General features: G+C 52.6%; 3 protein-coding genes across 19 annotated transcripts in view; 2 read left to right on the top strand and 1 right to left on the bottom strand.

The window, feature by feature from the left end:
- PTPN7 (protein tyrosine phosphatase non-receptor type 7) overlaps positions 1-8466 on the top strand; it is a 16280-nt gene extending 7814 nt beyond the window's left edge. For all 16 annotated transcript variants that reach the window (XM_078356835.1, XM_078356830.1, XM_078356834.1 and 13 more), the window contains 4 exons: positions 180-290; positions 1423-1580; positions 4060-4173; positions 6476-8466. In XM_078356835.1, the coding sequence (XP_078212961.1) occupies positions 180-290; positions 1423-1580; positions 4060-4173; positions 6476-6569 (477 nt within the window). In that variant the 3' untranslated portion in view covers positions 6570-8466. The remainder of the gene's footprint in view (positions 1-179; positions 291-1422; positions 1581-4059; positions 4174-6475) is intronic.
- Positions 7130-10819, bottom strand: LOC144580388 (uncharacterized). Its single transcript, XM_078356836.1, has 2 exons — positions 10107-10819; positions 7130-8817 (listed from the first exon to the last, which is right to left on the bottom strand). Exons 1-2 carry the CDS (start codon positions 10564-10566, stop codon positions 8795-8797), a joined length of 483 nt encoding a protein of 160 aa, XP_078212962.1. The 5' UTR covers positions 10567-10819; the 3' UTR covers positions 7130-8794.
- On the top strand, positions 10388-21608 carry ARL8A (ARF like GTPase 8A). Of its 2 annotated transcripts, none has more exons than XM_035281476.2 (7): positions 10388-10687; positions 17051-17131; positions 17420-17493; positions 19008-19101; positions 19501-19568; positions 19806-19876; positions 20507-21608. In XM_035281476.2, exons 1-7 carry the CDS (start codon positions 10565-10567, stop codon positions 20554-20556), a joined length of 561 nt encoding a protein of 186 aa, XP_035137367.1. In that variant the 5' UTR covers positions 10388-10564; the 3' UTR covers positions 20557-21608. The 2 variants fall into 2 exon arrangements, with proteins under 2 accessions (XP_035137367.1, XP_035137365.1); XM_035281474.2 differs by lacking the exon at positions 10388-10687 and adding an exon at positions 10842-11099.

Here is a 21608-nt window from a genome sequence, read left to right as displayed (position 1 = left end):
AATATAGGATAGAGTGAGCACTCTGCCTGCAGGTATCAAGCTCAGAAGAGCCAGGCCCCCTGTTGATGACCACCCATCCAGTAGGGGTGGAAGATGGGGAGGAGACACTAGCCCCTCTCTGCTACCCCTTTCCCTGCTCCAACTGACCCTCTTCTGACTCCCAGCTCTCTCCCTCCTAGAAATGTGTCCACTACTGGCCCACAGAAGAGGAAGCCTATGGACCCTTCCAGATCCGCGTCCAGGACATGAAAGAGTGCCCAGAATACACTGTGCGGCAGCTCACCATCCAGGTACCACCCCTAGGGCCAGGCCCAGTGGGAAGTTGGGCCACCCAGAGCATCTCTGGAACTCAGGCCAGCTCTTTGCTAAGAGCCAAGGGTTTGCTCATCTAAACCATCTTAAACCCACATCTGTAGAAGAAAGAGAAACTTGAGCACTGTCCTCAGCCTCTAGTCTAATAGGGCAAAGCCAACAAGCCAAATAGGAACCACCAGGAAGTGCCACTCGTCTGTGTGAATGGTCAGACGAGAGGCAGAATCCAGGAGTCATGCCTAGGGAAGGAGATGTGGAAGGCCAGGTGTGGTGGCTCACACCTGTAATCCCAGCACTTTGGGAGGCTGAGTTGGGCAGATCACGAGATCAGGAGTTCAAGACCAGCCAGGCCAACATGGTGAAACCTCATCTCTAGTAAAAATTATAGCTACCTGGGGTCTAAGACAGGATAGTCACTTAAACCCAGGAGGCAGAGATTGCAGTGAACCGAGATCATGCCACTGCACTCTAGACTGGGTGATGGAATGAGACTATGTCTTAAAAAGAAAATGGTGGGGCACAGTGGCTCACGCCTGTAATCCCAACACTTTAGGAGGCTGAGGTGGGCAGATCACCTGAGGTCAGGAGTTCGAGACCAGTCTGGCCAACATGGTGAAACCCCATCTCCAAAAATAAAAATAATTTTAAAAAAAGAAAGAAAGAAAGAAAGAGATGTGGAATAACATGTACACAAGGGCTTTTAAAATGCCTTCTATTATTTTCTGTTGTTTTATATTTTTGAAAGCATTTCTCCATCAATTCATTCTCCTCCAAATATCCTGGCAAGTAAACCAGTAAGATAACACTGTCCCCATTTTCCAGGTGACGAAAATGACATTAAGAGACTTGCCCAAAGTCGTGTGCTTATTAGAATCAGAGCCAGGACTTGGATTTGGGTCTCTCCCAGGACAATGCTCCTTCCCAGCATTTTGGAGAGGGGAGTGGTGGAGAATGAAGAGCGGGAAAATTGCAATCTAGCCTGCTTTGAGTAGATGATCCCGCCCACCCCCATAGGGTAATTCCAGCCCTTGCCCTCCTCAGGCACCAGAGAAGAAGGTAGACAGTGCCCTCTACCCTGACCCTGGTTCCCATGCCTTGTCTCCAACCCAGTACCAGGAAGAGTGCCGGTCAGTAAAGCACATCCTCTTCTCGGCCTGGCCCGACCACCAGACACCAGAATCAGCTGGGCCCCTGCTGCGCCTAGTGGCAGAGGTGGAGGAGAGCCCCGAGGCAGCCGCCCACCCCGGGCCCATCGTGGTTCACTGCAGGTGCGTGGCCTCCCTCCCACTGCAGCCTGGGTACTGCGCGCCCCTCCCCTGGCCCCTGGGTCTCTCCTGGGGAAGGGTCTGAGCAGAAAAGCATCAGACAAGCCTAGTTCTCACTTGGACATGACTCGCAAGGCCATTCAGCAAGGGCTCTATTCTTTTCACCTCCTTCATGCAGCACCCAGACATCTGGGCTGGACACCCAGGCCCCATCCACAGGGGGGATGGAATATCAGGAAGGTCCCAGTCAGCTGCAGGAGGACATAAACAGGATTCCAGCTGTTGGGGAATTCATTTACTCATTCAATGAACATGTATTAAAAACCTATTATTAGCCAGGCCTGGTGGCTCACACCTATTATCCCAGTACTTTGAGAGGCTGAGACAGGCAGATCACTTGAGATTAGCAGTTTGAGACCAGCCTGGCCAACATGGTGAAATCCCATCTCTACTAAAATATATAAAAATTAGCCACACTTGGTTGTGCACACTTGTAATCCCAGCTATTTAGGAGGCTGAGACAAGAGAATTGCTTGAACCCTGGAGGCAGAGGTTGAACCTTGGAGGTAGAGGTGAGCAGAGATCACGCCCCTGCACTCCAGCCTGGGTGACAAAGCGAGACTTCATCTCAAAAAAAAAAAAAAAAAGAAAAGAAAAGAAAAGAAAACCTATTATTGTCAGGCACAGTGTTAGATGCTAAAGAGACAGCTGTGAACAAAGCAGTTTACTTTCTTCCCAGACAGGTTTACAGGCTGGTGAGAAAGAAACCGGATTAGGCCAGGCGCAGTGGCTCACGCCTGTAATCCCAGCTCCAGGGAGGCAGAGGCGGGTGGATCACCTGAGGTCAGGAGTTCGAGACCAGCCTGGCCAACATGGTGAAACCCCGTATCTACTAAAAATACAAAAATTAGCCAAGCGTGGTGGCACATGCCTGTAATACCGGCTACTTGGGAGGCTGAGGCAGGAGAATCGCTTGAATCTGGGAGGTGGAGTTTGCAGTGAACTGAGATCACACTACTGTACTCCAGCCTGAGCAACAGAGCAAGACTCCATCTGAAAAACAAAAAGAAGGCAGATTAAACAATTAAATACCACACAATGTATGGTATGAAATGTGATGAAAGCCATGATGGGGATATTATGGCTAAGAGAGACTTTGACCAAAGGAAGTTTTGCAAGAGAAAGGCCATCTAAGCCAAGCTAAGACCTGAAAGGTGAATTAGCCAAGTGAAGAGAGGGAAGGGAACACGTTCTAGGTGGTGGAACAGCGTATGCTAAGGCCCAGGGAAGAAATGTGAAAATGGATAACTGCTGAGGGCAGGATTATGGGCTGGGTCCAGAGGTTATGTGTGGGGTAATGATGAGAGATGGATTTGGAAGGCCAGTGAAGGTTAGATGTTAAGGAGCCTTGTAGGACTGGCTAAGATGCTTGGATGTGCTATTTTAAAAGAACACTTTGGCTACAGTGTGAAAAAGGGATTGGGGTTAAGTGAGAGGGTGTCGTGGGGGACAAGACTAAAGAGAGCATTTGGAAGTGCATATCCTAAAGAAAACAGAGCACAGAGGCACAAGCACCACAGAGGGGCCTCCCAGCCCACCTACAGGCAGCACTGAGATGTGCTGGGAGTTCATTAGGGACTCACGCAAGAGGAAGGGGAGCCCTGGGAGCCTCTTTATTTCAAAATAAAGAGAGGGCATGGTGGAGGAGAGTAGAGCAGAGAGAAGACTGTGGGAGGGCACCGAGGTGGGAAACAGAGGGGCTGGGCGTGGGCTACATGAAAGATGAGTCTGAGGTGGCCGGGGGCTGTGGCTCATGCCTGTAATCCCAACATTTTGAGAGGCTGAGGTGGGCGGACCACAAGGTCAGGAGCTAGAGGCCAGCCTGACCAACATGGTGAAACCCTGTCCACTAAAAATGCAAAAAAGTTAGCCAGGTGTGGTGGCAAGCGCCTGTAATCCCAGCTACTAGGGAGGCTGAGGCAGGGGAATTGATTGAACCAGGGAGGTGGAGGTTGCAGTTAGCCAAGATCACACCACTGCACTCTAGCCAGGGTGACAGACAAAGACTCCATCTAAAAAAAAAAGATAAGTCTGAGCTGAGACGAAGTCAAGGTTAGATAAGGAGGGCTCGAGGCTCAGCACGTTCACAAGTGGGGAACTGTCCATTGGAAACCGCTGTAGCCTCTCAGCAGAAGGGAAATCGTCAAAACGTCCACAGGGACCAGGAGGTGCCCCTGTTAGGACAGGCTTACAGTGAGGCAGGTAAGAAATGTAAGCTCCTCCCAGGCCAGTTACAACCTGCCTCCAGCAGGGTCCCCAGGGGGACTGGAATCTGGAGTACTGCTACCTTCCCCCATCTCCAGAGCCCTATCCCCAAAACACAGTACTTGCAGGTCCCATTTCCTTCTCCGTAGTTTGGGGCCCTGGCTCCCATATTCCCTGTCTCCCTTGACCTCTCTATCTCCTCCCTGGCTATATCCAGTGCAGGGATTGGCCGGACGGGCTGCTTCATCGCCACACGAATTGGCTGTCAACAGCTGAAGGCCCGAGGGGAAGTGGACATTCTGGGCATTGTGTGCCAACTGCGGCTAGACAGGTGGGTCTGTGGATGTAAACAAGGCCAGCAACGTTAATAGGGGGGCCTCAGTGCCTCTGGGCCCCAGAGCCCTGCTCAACCCCATCACCATCAACCACTCCTGCAAGAAAGGAAGAAACTCTTTCTGCTTAGAGCTGTTTATTTTGCAGCTAGCAACCAGGAAAAAATATCTATCTGGATGGCTGGGCATGGTGGCTCATGCCTGTAATCCAGCACTTTGAGAGGCTGAGGCAGGTGGATCACCTGAGCTCAGGAGTTCAAGACCAGCCTAGCCAACATGGTGAAATTCCATCTCTACTAAGAATACAAAAACTAGCTGGATGTGGTGGTGGGCACCTGTAATCCCAGCTACTTGAGAGGCTGAGGCAGGACAGTCGCTCGAACCCAGGAGGTGATGGTTGCAGTGAGCCAAGCTTATGCCATTGTACTCCAGCCTGGGCAACAGAGAGAGACTCAAAGAAAAAAACTCTATGGACTTACCCTGGGCATTCAATCTTACCCCCAAGTTCCCTACTCAGAGGAAAGTTAGCACGTGGGGTGTGTTTAATCCAAGATATGAGGCAGCAGCAAGTAGTGCAAAGAAGCTCACTAGGTGGAGACAGAGCCAGTATTCAGATTCGGACTTCTGTCTCACTGAGATGTCAGCTCACTAGGCGGAGACAGAGCCAGTATTCAGATTCGGACTTCTGTCTCACTGAGATGTCACTAGATTTCTCTGAGCCCCCATTTCTTTTTCTTTCTTTCTTTCTTCTTCTTTTTTTTAATAATAGAGATGGGGTCTTACTATGCTGCCCAGACTAGTCTTGAACTCCTGAGCTCAATAATGCCCCCTTGGCTTCACAAAGTGCTGGGATTACAAGCTTAAGCCACTGTGCCTGGCCCCTACTTTATCTAGAGAGAGATAATGGCTCCTTCCCCCAGAGAACTGTTGTAAGAAATGAATTAACTTATATGAAAGTGTTTTGGAAATGAAAACTACTGTACAAATGTGTAAAATCATTATTTTTACTTTTAAGATTATTGGAAAGAAAGAAACTTGCTGGGTGCGGTGGCTCATGCCTGTAGTCCCAGCACTTTGGGAGGTTCAGGCAGGCAGATCACGAGGTCAGGAGTTCGAGACCAGCCTGTCCAACATGGTGAAACACCGTCTCCACTAAAAATACAAAAATTAGCTGGTTATGGTGGCATGCACCTGTAATCCTAGCTACTCAGGAGGCTGAGATAGGAGATTCCCTTTAACCTGGGAGGTGGAGGTTGTAGTGAGCCAACATCACGCCACTGCACCCCAGCCTGGTGACAGAGTGAGACTCCATCTGAAAAAAAAAAAGAAAGAAAGAAAGCAAAGATGAATAAAGTTGCTGGGTGCAGTGGCTCACACCTGTAATCCCAGCACTTTGGGAGGCAGAGGCAGGCGGATCACCTGAGGTCAGGAGTTTGAAACCAGCCTGACCAACGTGGAGAAACCCTTTCTCTACTAAAAATACAAAAAATTAGCCAGACATGGTGGCACATGCCTGTAATCCCAGCTACTTGGGTGGCTGAGACAGGAGAATCACTTGAACCCGAGAGGCAGAGGTTGCAGTGAGTCGAAATCATGCCATTGCATTCCAGCCTGGGCAACAAGAGCAAAACTCCATCTCAAAAAAAAAAAAAAGAAGGAAACTTGAGGCTCAGGAGTATTCCTGGCCTGACCCCCAAGGCTTCAGAGGTCTGGTTTTGTCCCAGGAGCTGAGTGGATTAGGGAAGACCAAGTATCAACATGGGGCATCACCCTCAGCACACCAAGCCACGTGTAAGGGGCAGAGGACTTCTCTCAAAGCAGATCTGGGGGGCAGCAAGGAGGAGTAGCAAGTAGAAAAGATGAATATAGGTTGCTCATGTCTGTAATCCCAGCACTTTGGGAGCCTGAGACAGGCAGATCACTTGAGGTCAGGAGTTCAAGTGACCTGGGCAACATGGTGAAACTGCATCTCTACTAAAAACAGAAAAATTAGCTGGGCATGGTGGCACATGCCTGTAATCCCAGCTACTCAGGAGATTGAGGCAGGAGAATCACTTGAACCTGGGAGGTGGAGGTTGCAGTGAGCTGAGATCATATCACTGCACTCCAGCCTGGGCAACAGAGTGAGACTTCATCTCAAAAAAAGAAAAGGAAAGGAAATATGAATATAGGTAGAGGTGTTGGCGTGTTCTTTGAGAAAGTCGGGACTTTCCCAGTAGGACCACGAGGATGTTTGGCTGGAGCTGTTCAGCTAGCACCCTGACCCTCCTTCACTTATGGTCTGTGTGTTTCTCCTTGCAGAGGGGGGATGATCCAGACGGCAGAGCAGTACCAGTTCCTGCACCACACTTTGGCCCTGTATGCAGGCCAGCTGCCCGAGGAACCCAGCCCCTGACCCCTGCCACCCTCTAATGGCCCAGGTGCCCACCTCCCTCAAGCCTGGGAAGGTGGGTCTGGGGAAAGTGGGCCGAGTGATCCGGGAGTACCTTATGGGTGAGTGTGGGAAAGAAGTGCCTCCTCAGTGGCGCTTGCAGTCACAGAAAGCACATCAGCAAGGACAAGGGGCCAGATTCCAGTCTTCACCACTGGCCACTCCTCTGCTTCCTCTGTTGGCCCCGGATGGACAGTAGGGGGAACCTCCAATGTCTCTCTGAACTTAAAGACAGGAAGCCCAGGTGTCCTGGTCTTCTCTACGACACTCTTTGTGAGCTTTAGTTTCCTCTTCTATAACATGAACATTAAGTGCTTAGCTGCCATAAGGGAAAAGAAGTAAGAGAAGTTTCTAGAAGCCACTGCAGCTGTATCCCCTTCCTGGGGCTGACAAAAGGGTGATTCCAAGATCATCCTTCACCTGAGGCCCTGCCCGAGCACAGGCCAGATGCGAGAGTGGGGAAAAGTCTGGTCCTGATCTCCAAGTTTCAACATCCTAGCAGTGACTCTGCTCCCTGACCACACATCAGAAGGGCTGGACAACCACGATCAAAAGTAAAAACAAGGACTGAGGTTGCCCTTGCCTCCACCCATGTGTCCTGAGAGTAGGCTACAGAGGTGACCAGGCCTGGCAGTTGAAATCTGGAAGAGGGAACATGCGAGGCTACTCAGAGGCAAAGAGGGCTGCTCCTGCCTCTGTGGTTGCTGGCCACTCCCGCCAACTACTCTTAGGGAGGCTCTCAGCAGTCTCTGTTCTGCTTCTATGGCTCAGATAATACCCTGGGTATGCAGGAAGGCAAAAGAAAGGGGAGCCGGGTGCAGTGGCTCACGCCTGTAATCCCAGCACTTTGGGAGGCCAAGGCGGGCAGATCACCTGAGGTCAGGTAATTACAAAAAATTAGCCTGGTGTGGTGGTAAGTGCCTGTAATCCCAGCTACTCAGGAGGCTGAGGCAGGAGAATCACTTGAAACCGGGAGGCGGAATTTGCAGTGAGCTGAGATTGCACCACTGCACTCCAGCCTGGGTGACAAGAGCGAAACTCCATCTCAAAAGAAAGAAAAGAAAGGAGGCAAGGGGAGAAGAGGAGGCAAAGTGCTCAGTCTGGTTTTAGAAAACCAACCACGGTGGGCCATGGCCCTCTCTACCCTGCATTTGCTGAATACACCTGGAGAGCTTGGTTGTTTCCAAAAACAATCAGGGTCATAACCATCCATGCAAACATGGAGGCTGGACGGAATCGGGACCCCTCACCATCTACCCCAGAGAACTAACGCCCCTCATCCATCTCGGCATCAACAATTTCCAGGGCACCTCAGGTCTATCTCAGGACTGAACTCCACACCTCAGGATTCGTCCTCCTTGAATCTGACACTGGCTGCCCATCCTGAGATGGGGATGAAGGTGAGATGCCGCATCACCCGCATGCCGCCCCTGAGAGCTGCCTTGGTTGCTACCAGTTCTCTGTGGAAACCGTAGGAGCTAGATCTGGAGAACAGCTGGGCTTCCTCACTCAGGACTTCTCTCCTGAAGAACATGCAGTGCTGAAACTGAGGATGATTTCCCTAATGCTTCTGCTTGGCCTTACGGAGGAGCTCCTCCTTCCTTACAGGCCTGGGGTGGACTCGCCCGCACCTCCACCTCCCCTGAGCCCTGTGAGAGGCACAACTCTATGCCAATGAGGCGAGGTGGGGGGCTCTCAAGTGCCTGATCCTCTCCTGGGCTCAGAGCCAGCCTGTAGGGAAGCAATAGCATAGCCCCACAGGCCCTCCCTGGCACTGTCACCCCAACCCCCTCAGAGCTCAGAGGGTACAAGCTCCAGAACAGTAACCAAGTGGGAAAATAAAGAATTCTTGGATGACTGACTCATTCCTTCTTTCCATCTTCTTCTCGGGCCTCTGGGGCCTCTTTGTAGCAGGAGAGAGCGAAAGACTCTGCAAACCAGGGACAGGCAGGCTACAAATCTTTGCCCTTGGGATATGCACTTTTCTAGTACTTCCAAGGACATACAATAAGGTGAAACCAAAGTCAATTTAGAAAGTGAGACAGCAGCAGACGTCATAGTCTACTCAGGCAGATGTAACAATTCACACTACCATAAACCAGGAGGCTTCTAAACAACAGAAATGTATTGCTCACAGTTCTGGAGGCTGGGAAGTCTGGGATCCAGGCCCTTGAAGACGTGTCTGGTTCCTAGGCAGAGCCTTCTTTCTGTCCTTGAATGGTGAAAAGGTTGTGGGCTGGTGTTCTTCCCCCCAACTTCACTGGCCCCTTTGATAAGGCTCTACCCTCATGACTTCATCACCTCCCAGTACCATCACCTTAGGGACTAGGACTTCAACCTATGAATTTTGGGGGCACAAACATTCAGCCCAATAGCCTTTATCTTAGGAGCTGGAGAGGGCCTTATAAAAGACAGAGGTTGGAAAGATGGTGATTAATAAACCAGAATATTGGTGGGGGGCTGTGGCTCACGCCTGTAATCCCAGCACTTTGGGAGGGTGAGGCAGACAGATTGCTTGAGCTCAGGGCTTCGAAACCAGCCTGGACAACATGGCAATACCCCGTCTCTACAAAATATACAAAAATTAGGCGGGCATGGCGGCACATACCTGTAGTCCCCCAGCTACTCAGGAGGCTGAGGTGGGAGAATCACCTCATCCCGAGGAGGTGGAGGTCACAGTGAGTTGAGATTGCGCCACTGCACTGCAGCCTGGGTGACACAGTGAAACCTTGTCTAAAAAACCCCAAGAATATTATGCTAGCCCAAGACCTTTTGATTCTTCTGCTTTGGTAACTTTGACTATTTGGGGTCATCTAACTCGGGTTGATTGGACAGATATGATTGATACTGATACTTTACCCACTTTTGACTATAGACTACATGTGACTACATTCGGAAACCAAATCCCAACAGGCAGCCAGCATAGGCTGGGGACTGCCAGAAGCCTGGGCCTACAGGGACGGCCAGCTGGGGTTGTCAGCCGGCCTGCGCAGACCTTTTGGGTGGGTCCTGCAAGGAGGGTGGCGGGAGGGGGGCATCTTTTCAGGCACTCCACACCCACTATCACTTCTCCTGAAGAATACTCTGCTTGTCACCAAAACAGGCCAACATGTTCCTTTGTCACAGATGTTCCTCACTGGAAACCGCCCCCACCGCAGGACTGTATCTGTTTCCGGATCTTGGGGATGCTGGTAAAAATCGGGATCAAGTTCAAGCGTCCGTTTCACTCGGGGTCAGAGGCTTCCTAACAAGTGGTCAGGGTAAATTGTGATGAACAAAACAAGATGGAGTAGGAAAAGACCCAAATACGGTTGTCTCTCAGCACTGGGTGCATTTGAGAGGATGGGACTGTACCCAGGGATGCTCAGAGGCAAGGTTCAGGGACAAAAAACCCTCCATTTGCGTCCCTGTCGTAGGGATCTCATCTTCGTGTCCTGGAAAGTGGGTGACCCACCCTCCTTCAACCTGAAAAGGCTCCTGCTTAACTGGGACCTCACCCACCTCGAGCCCACCACCCTTTAAGAAAGGGGGTGTCAGTCCGGTCGCTGCAGCCAGGGACAGGAGAGAAATAAATTAGACCCCACTCCCCAAGCGCCCTTCGACGCCAGCTGCCAGTCAACCCCCGCCGGTGAAGCTGCAGGTTCCCCGCCCACCCCACCTGCGGGTGCGGCCCCTGGCCCCCAGCTCTGGCGGGGGAGGAGCGCGCGCTCGGGTGCGAGCAGGACACGGCCGGACCGCGCGGGAGGGCGGCGGCGGCGACGGAGGAGGAGGGCGCTGAAGCCACACCCATCGGCGAGCCGATTCCGGGGCAGCGAGTCCTCCGCCGCCGCGCTCGAGCCTCCGCCCGCACCGAGCCGCGGGACCCGGGACGTACTGGGGAGGGGCCGCTCCGGGCCGCAGCGCGAGGGCAGCGAGGGGCGGCGGGGACCCGGCACCGGGCGGGGCCGGCGGCAGCGACCATGATCGCTTTGTTCAACAAGCTGCTGGACTGGTTCAAGGCCCTGTTCTGGAAGGAGGAGATGGAGCTCACGCTGGTCGGGCTTCAGTACTCGGGCAAGACCACCTTCGTCAACGTGATCGCGGTACGAGGGCGCCGGGCGCGGAGTCCCTGGGCTCGGGCCGCGGGTCGGGCCTGTCTCCGCCCGCGCCGCGCCCTGCTGAGCCGGGGTCGCCGCCTGGCATGGCCGGGCACGGCCGGGCGCCGGGCGGGGGAGGAGCCGGCCCCGAGCGCTTGGGGCCTAGTACGGCCCGCGCAGTGGGGGACCCGGCGGCGCGCGACCCGCTCTTCCACTCGGGCGGGTACTGCACGGCTGGGGGCAGGGGAAGGGGGGCGAACCGACAGGGCCGATGCCACGGGGCAGGCGGCACCGAGGGGCTGTCGAGGCAAGAGGGACCAGCCGCCGGCTGAGGCGGGCCCCCTCTAGCCCCCGCGCACTGGGACATGACGGGGCGAAAGTGCCGGGGCCTTCCTGTCCCGCGGGCAGAGAGTCAAGGGTAGGCCGAGTGGCTTGGGAAGGGGTCCGGGGCAAGCCCAGCCCCACCCAGAGGGCTTAACCCCTCCTTGCCGGAAGAGGAAGCCCCTGGCCTATTGAGGGGGAAGGGAGGTATCCCCGGGGGTAGAGGAGTCAGCTGAGGCCCTTGGCTGCAGCCCAGAGTCCTCCTCAACCTCTCTCCGACCCGCAGTGTCTATCGGGGGTCCAGGGAGGATGCCATGGTAACGGGAGTTTGGAGACTCCGTCCTGCTCCGAAGTTGCGGGAGGAGGTGCTCCCGACAAGAGAGGATGGGGTGCAGGGGCACTGCCCGCTGGGGCCCGGGGAGTGGCTCGAAGGGCCGTGGGTAGTCAACACTCAAGTGGGTGATTGTACGAGTCTTTCAGTGCCAGGCGAGTGGTTGGGAAGGAGTTAAAATCTCTCTCAAAAAAAGGGGAAGATGAGCTCCATGGGTGTGAGCTGAGGCTGCAGTAATGGCTGCGGCCTGCCTGTCAGAGCCAGGCTAGACAGGGCTTGTGGGTTGAAGAAGCATGGGATAGGGGCTGGGGTTGTCCAGGGACCTGGCCCCAGTCCCAAAGCTGAGGTTGCCAACAACTGTGAATTGGCCAGATAATAACCAGAGATACTGATAAGAGAGGTCAGCAGAGAACTGTGTCCCGCCCGCCGAGGTAACCCAGCTGCCCGTGTTGTTGCCCTGCCTTGCAGAAGATGGGCCTCTGGACAGGTCTTAGCATCTCACTTCACTGGACCTGAGGCATGAAGGCAGATGGAAGGCTCCAGGGGCAGGCACCCCATAGTTGTACAATTGAGCTCTGGCTTCCTTTCCCAAACGTGCTCTGCCAATGACCTCTGCCCTTCCTCAGCCCAGCATCTCCTGGTTCCCGGCCTAACAGGGCAGCGTCTTCGAGCCAATGCTGCGGTTTTGGCACAATGGTTTCCGGAGCTAGTGCTCCTGGGCTCTGTCTACCCAGGCTCTGCCCTTGAGGTCAGAGACCCTCTGGTTAAACTTGGCATCGACTATGGCTTTTGGGTTCCCAGAGCAGGCACACAATACCTGTACTCCCACCTGAATCTGCGGGCCTGGGTGGCTCGGCTTCTAGGCGTTTAGGTCGGGGAAAGGCAGCGGGGCCTAGGTACCTCCTCGTTCCCCGGGGTGTTATTACACTGTGCTCTGAGACAGGGACCCACAGGTACCCAGGTGGGTTCGGTTTCTGGGTCTGCCCCTCTAGACCAGCCTCATATCCAGAGAGTTGGAGACTATAGCAGGCCAGAAACAGAACCTAAGAGTCCCAAATTCCCCTGCCAGAGACAAGAGTTTCTGTGATGTACAGGAAAAGTCCCCCATCTCCAGCCCACATGTTCCCCTTTTTTATGTTAAATTTGCCACTTCTGCTGGTACATTCTAAAAGAGCAGACAAGCTAAATTCTCTTCTTTAAAGAGGCTTCCCAAGGAAAACCACCCCATGTGGGCTGCAGTTGGAATTCCAGTGTCCCGGTCCATCCAGTGTTTTCAGATCCTCTGGGACTGCCACACTGGCATTCCTGCCCACCCTGAGTAGAATCACAGTTGAGTGTCTTCCAGAAAGAAACCCACAGTTGGGACCCCTGGGCTCTGTTCCCATGCCTACCACTGAATTTCTGAATTACCTTTGCCTGTTCATTTGGCCTCTGTTTGTCTCAGATCTTTCTTCATTGGGTTTTTTCTACTCACTCTATGAGGTCTGACTGTAAATAGAAATTGAGTTTAGTGTGTCTAGCTGCTCAGCAGGTTAATGTGAACTGGAAAGAAATTATATACAAGGCCGGGCGCGGTGGCTCACGCCTATAATCCCAGCACTTTGGGAGGCCGAGGTGGGTGGATCACGAGGTCAAGAGATCGAGACCATCCTTGTCAACAAGGTGAAACCCCGTCTCTGCTAAAAATACCAAAACTAGATGGGCATGGTGGTGCGCGCCTGTAGTCCCAGCTACTCAGGAGGCTAAGGCAGGAGAATTGCTTGAACCCAGAAGGCAGAGGTTGCGGTGAGCCGAGATCGTGCCATTGCACTCCAGTCTGGGTAACAACAGCAAAACTCCGTCTCAAAAAAAAAAAAAAAGAAAGAAATTATATACAATGCTTCTAAGAACCTAAAACATCACCAGGCACTGTAGCTCATGCCTGTAATCCCAGCACTTTGGGAGGCCAAGGCGGGCGGATCACCTGAGGGTAGGAGTTTGAGACCAGCCTGGCCAACATGGCAAAACCTCGTCTCTACTAAAAATACAAAAATTAGCCTGGCACGGTGGCGGCTGCCTGTAATCCCAGCTACTTGAGAGGCCGAGGCAGGAGAATCGCTTGAACTCAGGAGGCAGAGGCTACAGTGAGCTGAGATGGCGCCACCACTGCACTCCAGCCTGAGCAATAAGAGCGAAACTCCATCTCAAAAAAAAAAAAGAACCCAAAACATCATTTGAGCTCTGAAAAAGTTGTGATGCTAGAAAAGTGAGACATGTTTTGTCCTAGGGAAACAATAGGGTCATTTTCAAATATTTAAAAGTCTCAAAGACTGTCCTGTGAAATAACTAGTCTTGGAGTGCCCAAGGGGACTCAGGAACAATGGGTGGACATTCTAGGAATGATGAATTTTTTTTTTTTTTTTTTGAGATGGAGTCTCACTCTATCTCTCAGGCTGGATTGCAGTGGCGCGACGTCAGCTCACTGCAACCTCCACCTCCCAGGCTCAAGCGATTCTCCTGCCTCAGCCTCCCAAGTAGCTAGGATTACAGGCATATGCCACCAAACCCAGCTAATTTTTGTATTTTTAGGAGAGATGGGGCTTTGTCATGTTGGCCAGGCTGGTCTCGAACTCCTGACCTCAGGTGATCTGCCCTCCTTGGCCTCCCAAAGTGCTGAAATTACAGGTATGAGCCACCATGCCTCACCAGATTTTTAACTCAATATAATGAATTTTCTGAGAGTTGGAACTGACCGAAGAGGGAATGGGGCAGAAGGGATTCAAGTCTGAGACAAGAGGTTGGGCTGCATGACTTGAGGTTACTTCCAACCTTCAATGAGGAGCTCTCACGACAGGGAGGCGTTAGTAGGGAAATTAAGTCATAATCTGATTCCATCTCAGCTCCGATTCACAGCTGAGCAGGACCTACTGGTGCTGGGGAGCCTCCCAGCACCCCCTCTGCCAGCATCACATTCTGCCAGGCTGGGCTTCTCATTTACTTGGTAGCCTGTGAATCTTCTAGTTGCCAAAGAGCAGTGATGGTTCCCCGTGCTACGTCGAAACCATTTCCAAGCACTTTGTGAGTCAGTTACAGTTCCTAGGAGACCGAAACCCTTCTCCCCAATTTTACATTCAGAAACCCTGAGGCCCAGAAAAGTTCAAGTTTCTTGTCCAAGCTCCCCCGGCATGAGTGATAAACAAGAACGGGGCCTCCTTCCTCGCACTCGATGTTCTTAACCAGCAGGGATGAGGATGGGGTAGACTGCAGCCTGCTGCTGGGGTCTGGGTAATCCCAGCACAATTAATTCTCCCTGCTTAGCCAGGAGAAGCCACTCCCTCTTCCTCAGTGGTTCCTATCTTTGGGGGCTCTCAGACCTTTCTGATATCTGAGAGAAGTTAGAGACCCTTTCTCCAGAAAAACATACATACAAACAAAACTTTGCACACACAGATTGTGTACAATTTCAGGGAATTCAGGGAATCTCTGAAGCCCAACTGTGGACCTCAGGTTGGAAACCGCTGCTCTACCTTGTCCCTGGGTGTCAGTCAATTCTTACATCATCCTAGGGCCCTGATGAATGGGCGGTTTCTGCAGATACATGGGAATCCAAGCGCTATTCAGATGGGACATCAGGAGTCTTCATGTGGACTTGGAGGCACCAAATAAGAGTCGATCATCTCCTACGCCTTGGCTAATGGTCAGAGCCCCTGATCTCTTTATGTAACCCAAGGCAAAGTATTCCTGCCAGCTGGTGGGAGAAAAAGGCATTGTAGCCGGGCACGGTGGCTCATGCCTGTAATCCCAGCACTTTGGGAGGCCAAGGTGGGTGTATCACCTGAGGTCAGGAGTTCGAGACCAGCCTGGTCAACATGGTGAAACCCCATCTCACCTAAAAATACAAAAATTAGCCAGTCATGATGGCAGGTGCCTGTAATCCCAGCTACTTGGGAAGCTGAGGGGGGAGAATCGCTTGAGCCTGGGAGGCAGAGGTTGCAGTGAGCCAAGATCGTGCCATTGCACTCCATCCTAGGTTACATAGTAAGACTCTATCTCAAAAAAAAAAAAAAAAAAAAAAGCCAGGTTGTGGGGAGGATGGTAAAGGAACAGGGCTTGGCTGAGCACCATGGTTCACTCCTGTAATCCTAGCACTTTGGGAGGCCCAGGCAGGCAGATTAGGAGTTCGAGACCATCGTGGCCAAAATGGTGAAACCCTGTCTCTACTAAAAATACAAAAATTAGCTGGCTGTGGTGGCACATGCCTGTGGTCTCAGCTACTTGGGAGGCTGAGGCAGGAGATGGAGGCTTGAGCCCGGGAGATGGAGGCTGCAGTGAGCTGAGATCGCCCCATTGCACTCCAGCCTGGGCGACAGAGCAAGACTCTATCTCAAAAAAAAGGAACAGGGCTGTCACCTTCAGGTTCAAAGTTGAGTGAGCCCCATCTCTTTAGCCTGCTTCCAGGGGATAAGCAGAAGTGTCCTACCTGTGAACACGGAGATAGGGACTGGGAGGGAGTTGGGTCTGGTCTCATTTGAAGCCTGTAGCTCATTTAGAAGAATCCAGAGATCTTAGAGACAATATAGAATGGGTTTTGGGGGATGGAGTTACAGTCAGGCCCCCACCCCTCTGTATTCAGCAAACATTTACTAATGCTGTTACTATAGATTCCCCCTGAAATGTTCCTTCTAGTGAGGAGACATGTACGTAAGTAAGCAGGCAATATAGAGTGTGGGTTATCCTTCCCCACAATGGCAGTGCGGTACAAGTAAACCAAACTGTGGAGAATCCAGGAATTGCTTGGCATCCCTCAAAATTGGCCATTTTGAGGGATGGCCAATTACTCTGCCCCAAGTTTGACTCTTTAGTTTGAAAATATGTCTGCTTTCTTTGAGATCCTCCTTAACTATTAGAACACGACATTCTTGGAGTTCTCTTCCTGGGAGGTAATTTCTGTTAAAACACATGCTCTGAATGAAGAGACCCCCCCCAAACAGGCATTGTGTGAGCAACGTGGCTGTTATTCACCCGGCTGTGGGTGGGCCGAGTCCTAAAAGAAAGTCCGAGGAGGGCGGTGGGATAGGACTGGGTTTTGTAGGCTGGGGTAAGCAGTGGAAAGTTACAGAAGTTATAGTTTAGGGTGGTTTTTTTTGCAAGCTGGGAGGGGGTCGTAGGGTCTGGAGTCACGAGGTTGACCAAGGTTGATTACAAAGTCCAATGGCCTTATCAATTGGGGCCGGAATAAGAAACAGCAGAAGAATGTCTCAAGTTAGCAGGGGTTGATTGTTCTGCTTTTCAGGATCTTCCAGTTACCTCGGGTTTTCTAACTCTGGAAGGCCCTCCAGAGGTGTACGTGAGGGTCACGGCGGTCGTCATAGCATCCATGGTGCCATCAGTCAGCCTAAAAGACCGTACAATTTCTTCTTCCTCTCCACTGGAGAGAAAGTGGCGTCAGTCACTACAGAGTGATGGAGGTTAGACTTGAGGAAGAACGTTCCCCCATCTAGGCAGAGAGATGGAGACTGATAAAAGCAGGCTCTTCGCAGGGCATCCCCAGGTGTAGGTGGGACACGTAGGTTGGCTACGGCCAGTCCTGCCTGAAAGCAAGGGACGTGCAAGAGTATCCCACGGTGGGAAGTCTCAGAAGCTCCGGCCTGGCGTCCGCACGGTTCCCGCAGCCTCCTGGCCTGCGGCTGGAGCCTGTGGATTTTTGCACCGTTTCCCATTCTGAGTCTTCTTTCCAGTCAGGACAGTTCAACGAGGACATGATCCCCACTGTGGGTTTCAACATGCGCAAAATCACCAAAGGGAATGTGACCATCAAGGTGAGAGCCCAGAGGCTGGGCAGGGGTGGGAGGGTGCAGAGGACTCTGTGTGTGTTGGGGGAGGCAGCCAAGGCCCCTGGGAGGAGTGAGCTAAAGGAGGGCAGAGGCCAGGGTCTCCCTGCTGAGGAGCTGGGAAAAGACAGCTGTGAACTCTTTCCAGGGGAGAACTGAAGAGAAAGCGGGGGAGGCAGAGGAGAGTAGGGCAGGATAGGAGGGGACATTTGGGACCCAAGACAGGTTGTCGTGGCCTGCCCACTACTGAGGCTATGTCACCCTCTTATTGCTCAGCTCTGGGACATTGGGGGACAGCCGCGCTTCCGCAGCATGTGGGAACGCTACTGCCGAGGAGTGAGCGCCATCGTGTAAGTATGTGGGAGGCGGCGCTGGTCTCTAGGCTGACCTGGCTCTCCCAGCCCTGCTTCCTTCAAGGATCTCCGAGGCGCAGGGCTGTGTTAGACGTGATTCTCGGTTCACGACACAGTGTCGGTGCATGGCCTGCCTTTATTTTGCATGCTGCTTGTTTCTTAGTGGACAATTGCCCTGGGCACTCACTACCCAATCTAAGAAGCAGACTAGCAACCAGCCAGATGCACCTGTGCGTCCTCTTCATTGACTCCCCCAACCCAAAGTCACCACTGTCTGGAATTTTGTGTGGTTTAAATGTTTCATTCTCTTGCTTTTTAAAAATAACGCTTTTTGGCTGAGCATGGTGCCACACACCTGTAGTCCCAGCTACTTGGGAGGCTGAGGCAGGAGGATTGCTTGAGCCCAGGAGTTTAAGGCCAGCCTAGGCAACATAGCAAGATCCTGTCTTTAAAAAAATAAAATAAATTTTAAACATTGAAAAATGGTGGGGCACAGTGGGAGGCCAAGGCAAACAGATCACTTGAGGTCAGGAGTTCAAAACCAACCTGGGTAACATGGCAAAACTTTATCTCTACAAAAGTACAAAAATTAGCTGGGCCTGGTGGCACGCACCTGTAGTCCCCGCTACTCAGACAACTGAAGTGGGAGAGTCTCTTGAGTCCAGGAAGTCGAGGCTACAGTGAGCTGTAATCCCACCACTGCACTTCAGCCTGGGTGACAGAGTGAGAACTTGCCTCAAAAAATAATAATAAGAGGCCGGGCGTGGTGGCTCATGCGTGTAATCCCAGCACTTTAGGAGGCCAAGGCGGGTGGATCACGAGGTCAGGAGTTCGAAACCAGCCTGACCCCCGTCTCTACTAAAAATACAAAAATTAGCCAGGGGTGGTGGTGAGTGCCTATAATCCCAGCTACTCAGGAGGCTGAGGCAGGAGAATCACTTGAACCCTGGAGGCAGAGGTTGCAGTGAGCTGAGATCACCCCACTGCACTCCAGCCTGGGTGACAGAGTGAGACACTGCCTCAAAATAATAATAATAATTTATGAGATATATATATATATGCTCAAACAATAGATTCTTCAGAATAAACAGTAAGTTACTTTTTAACCTGATAACAAAAAGTATCTTGCTAAACAAAATATTCTGGATTTTCCTTTGCTTTTTTTCACTCTAACCTTATTTAGTCTTTCCATGAAAACATAAGTGGGTCACTTTGAGAGGGATTTATAGCTAATCCTAAAGGGCCCACGCTTTTCCACATGAGTAACGGCTTCCCCAGAGTAGCACTTGGAAGCTAATGGCAGGCCCCAGGAATCCCTGCAGCTCTTTGCTCCCATAGATTCAGAAACATCCTCGGAGTACCTGCCTTGAGCCAAGCAAGGTAGCCCGTGGGTCCCAAGGTGACAAGCTGCCACAGAGGCTCTCACCTCCAAGCAGCAGCTCCTTCTCTTCCTTGCACGACCTCGGCCTGTGATGTCAACATGCTTGTCCCCACCCTGCCTTTGTCTCCAGGTACATGGTGGATGCTGCTGACCAGGAGAAGATTGAGGCCTCTAAGAACGAGCTTCACAACCTCCTGGACAAACCTCAGCTGCAAGGCATCCCGGTCAGCGGACCTGAGGGAGCGGGATGGGGAGGGAGACCGGCTGGGTAGTCACTGGGGGCAGGGAAAAATCAAGCATGGCGGCCAGGTGTGATGGCTCATGCCTGTAAGCACTTTGGGAGGCTGAGGTGGATGGATCACAAGGTCAGCAGTTCAAGACCACCCTGGCCAAGATGGTGAGACCCCCGTGGCAGGTGCCTATAATCCCAGCTACCCAGGAGGCTAAGGCAGAGCATTGCTTGAACCTGGGAGGTGGAGGTTGCAGTGAGCCAAGATCTTGCCACTGCACTCCAGCCTGGGTGAGGGACGCAGAGAGGAAACGGGCTCAGGAGGCCAGCTCACCACCCAGACAACCTGGGCACAGCTGCCCTAGACCTCATCCTCACCCTCCCTTCTCCGTAGGTCTTAGTCCTGGGTAACAAGCGAGACCTCCCGGGAGCATTGGATGAGAAGGAGCTGATTGAGAAAATGTGAGTTGGGTGGCTCTTTATATTACTTTCTGCTCTCCCAATTCCCCAACTGCCAGACCAACGGTTTAGGCTTGCTGCTGTTCTCAGGATTAGCCACACGGTGGCAGAAGAGCCCACCTTTTCAGGCGCCTCCCCCTCCTTGTAGCCTCTTGAGTAGGAAAAAGGCCCTGCTGTCCCCTAGCCCCAGACCCCCTGGGCGATCATAGCTTCAGCCGACTGTGCTCTGGTTTCCCCCAGGAATCTGTCTGCCATCCAGGACCGAGAGATCTGCTGCTACTCCATTTCCTGCAAAGAAAAGGACAACATTGGTGCGTGGGATTGGGCAAAGGGAGAGGGAAGAGGCCTTACTGGGTGTTTTCGTGGCTCTCAAAAGTTCTGGCTCCACACGTTCCTTTAAGTCCAAGCTCTGTGGCTCTCAGGTAGAAAAGGCAGCCGGGCAGCCCAGATTCTGAGCACTGTCCCAGCTCCTCCCAAGCGGTTGTGTGATCTTGGGCAAATCCATCCCCGCTCTGGGCTTTCCCTCATCACTTCTAAGATTCCAGAGTTGGATGCGGTGATTCTCAGGCCCCTGCTGGCTCTGGCATGCTGTGGCTCTGTCTCTTTCCCAGCACCAGGTCCCGCCACCACCGTTCAGAGCTGTGTGGCGCTTGCCAGCTCTGGAATTCTTGTTCGTTTGTTTTTGAGAAAGGGTCTCGCTCTGCTACCCAGGCTGGAGTTCAGTGGCGCCATCATGGCTCACTGCAGCCTCCAACTCCACTCCTGGGTTCAAGCGATCCTCCCACCTGAGCTTCCCACATAGCTGGGACTCCAGGTGTGTGCCACCGCTCTGGCACCTCTGGACTTCTGATGCCCTTACGTTTGGTGTCTTGGGCCTCTCTGCCGCCCCAGCATGGCCAGCACTTGCAGGCCTTGTAAGCCGTTCTCTTCTCCTCCCTCAGATATCACCCTACAGTGGCTTATTCAACACTCAAAGTCACGGAGAAGCTGAGACTGCAGCCCTTCTCCCTCAGACCAGGGACCGTCGTCATCTAAACCTGAAGCCGAGCTCCCCGCCCACCCCCTTCGTCCCCCTAAGCCCACCCCTCCTCACCCAGTGTGAGGCGGGCCCTCTGGGGACCCCAGAGTCCTGTTCTGCTGAGGTTTCAACTCCTGTTTTTATTGTAAAATAAATTGCCCCCTATTCTGGCCCCCTAACTTCTCACCCTTCCCCTTGCCTTTGTCCCTTAACCCAGCCCTGCCGCCCTCCCAGCAGCCCTGGGCCACAGGCCCTACCCCTGGCTCTTCCCCAGTCGCTCCTGTACCTCCCTTTCCAACACTCTCTGTTATTGTCCTGTGTGTACAGTATATATATGTATATATATTTTAATTTTTTAATTTAAGCAAAGACTAAAATCAACCATTTGATGCTGCAGGGGCCTTTCAGGATCTGGGAGGGGGTAGTCAGGAGGAAGGAGGGAGACGCAGGTGTACTTGGGCAAGTTCAGATCAGGAGAGGTAGAGGCTGGCACCTGGGGCAGGTACCAGCCTGGGCACTGGTGGCCGCCCCCCATCCTGTGTGTTTTCACCACCCAATCTGGCTTGTCCCGGCAGCGCTTGAATGCCACAGGCTGGCAGGGGCCTCCAGAGGCCCTGCCCCTCGATCCCCAGCCTGGGTAGGGCCACCAGGTACGACCAGGTACCAGAGACCACCAGGAGCACGGGGCAGAAAGCCAGCGTCCATGCCCCAGCAGCCCCCTCCTGCCTGTCCCTGGCTCCCAGCTCCCGCCCCTCCCCAGGGCCCCCACCTCCACGGCCCACTTCATTTTCTGTTCTCATTTTGCAGAGTTGCACAGGGAGAGAACTCAGCATGGGGGGTGGTTCTTTGGGTTCTGTTTGTTTATTTGTTTAATTTGATGGTTTGTAAAGTGATGTTCCTCTTCCTTTTTTACACTTTTCAGCTCATATTTAACCTCTGTTTGGAAAATGATTCTTGTAACTGTACATTTTTTTGCCTCCTAATAACAATGACAAGAACAAAAATAAATGACCGATTTTGTGTTG

The sequence above is a fragment of the Callithrix jacchus genome, chromosome 19 (genome assembly GCF_049354715.1).
Source record: "Callithrix jacchus isolate 240 chromosome 19, calJac240_pri, whole genome shotgun sequence".
Lineage (NCBI taxonomy): Eukaryota > Metazoa > Chordata > Mammalia > Primates > Cebidae > Callithrix > Callithrix jacchus.
Note: the sequence above shows the minus strand (reverse complement) of the source record. Positions and strands in the feature narration are given on the sequence as shown.

What these genes read in the sequence shown, in the direction of transcription:
- ARL8A (XM_035281474.2), top strand. Translation starts at nt 10,953, where the DNA reads ATGCCACGGGGCAGGCGGCACCGAGGGGCTGTCGAGGCAAGAGGGACC. An exon ending in CGAGGAGTGAGCGCCATCGT is followed by an intron (nt 17,494 to 19,007) that starts GTAAGTATGTGG and finishes CTTTGTCTCCAG; the next exon opens with GTACATGGTGGATGCTGCTG. An exon ending in CAAAGAAAAGGACAACATTG is followed by an intron (nt 19,877 to 20,506) that starts GTGCGTGGGATT and finishes CTCCTCCCTCAG; the next exon opens with ATATCACCCTACAGTGGCTT.
- LOC144580388 (XM_078356836.1), bottom strand. Translation starts at nt 10,566, where the DNA reads ATGGTCGCTGCCGCCGGCCCCGCCCGGTGCCGGGTCCCCGCCGCCCCT. An exon ending in TAAAGGGTGGTGGGCTCGAG is followed by an intron (nt 8,818 to 10,106) that starts GTGGGTGAGGTC and finishes TCACCATTCAAG; the next exon opens with GACAGAAAGAAGGCTCTGCC.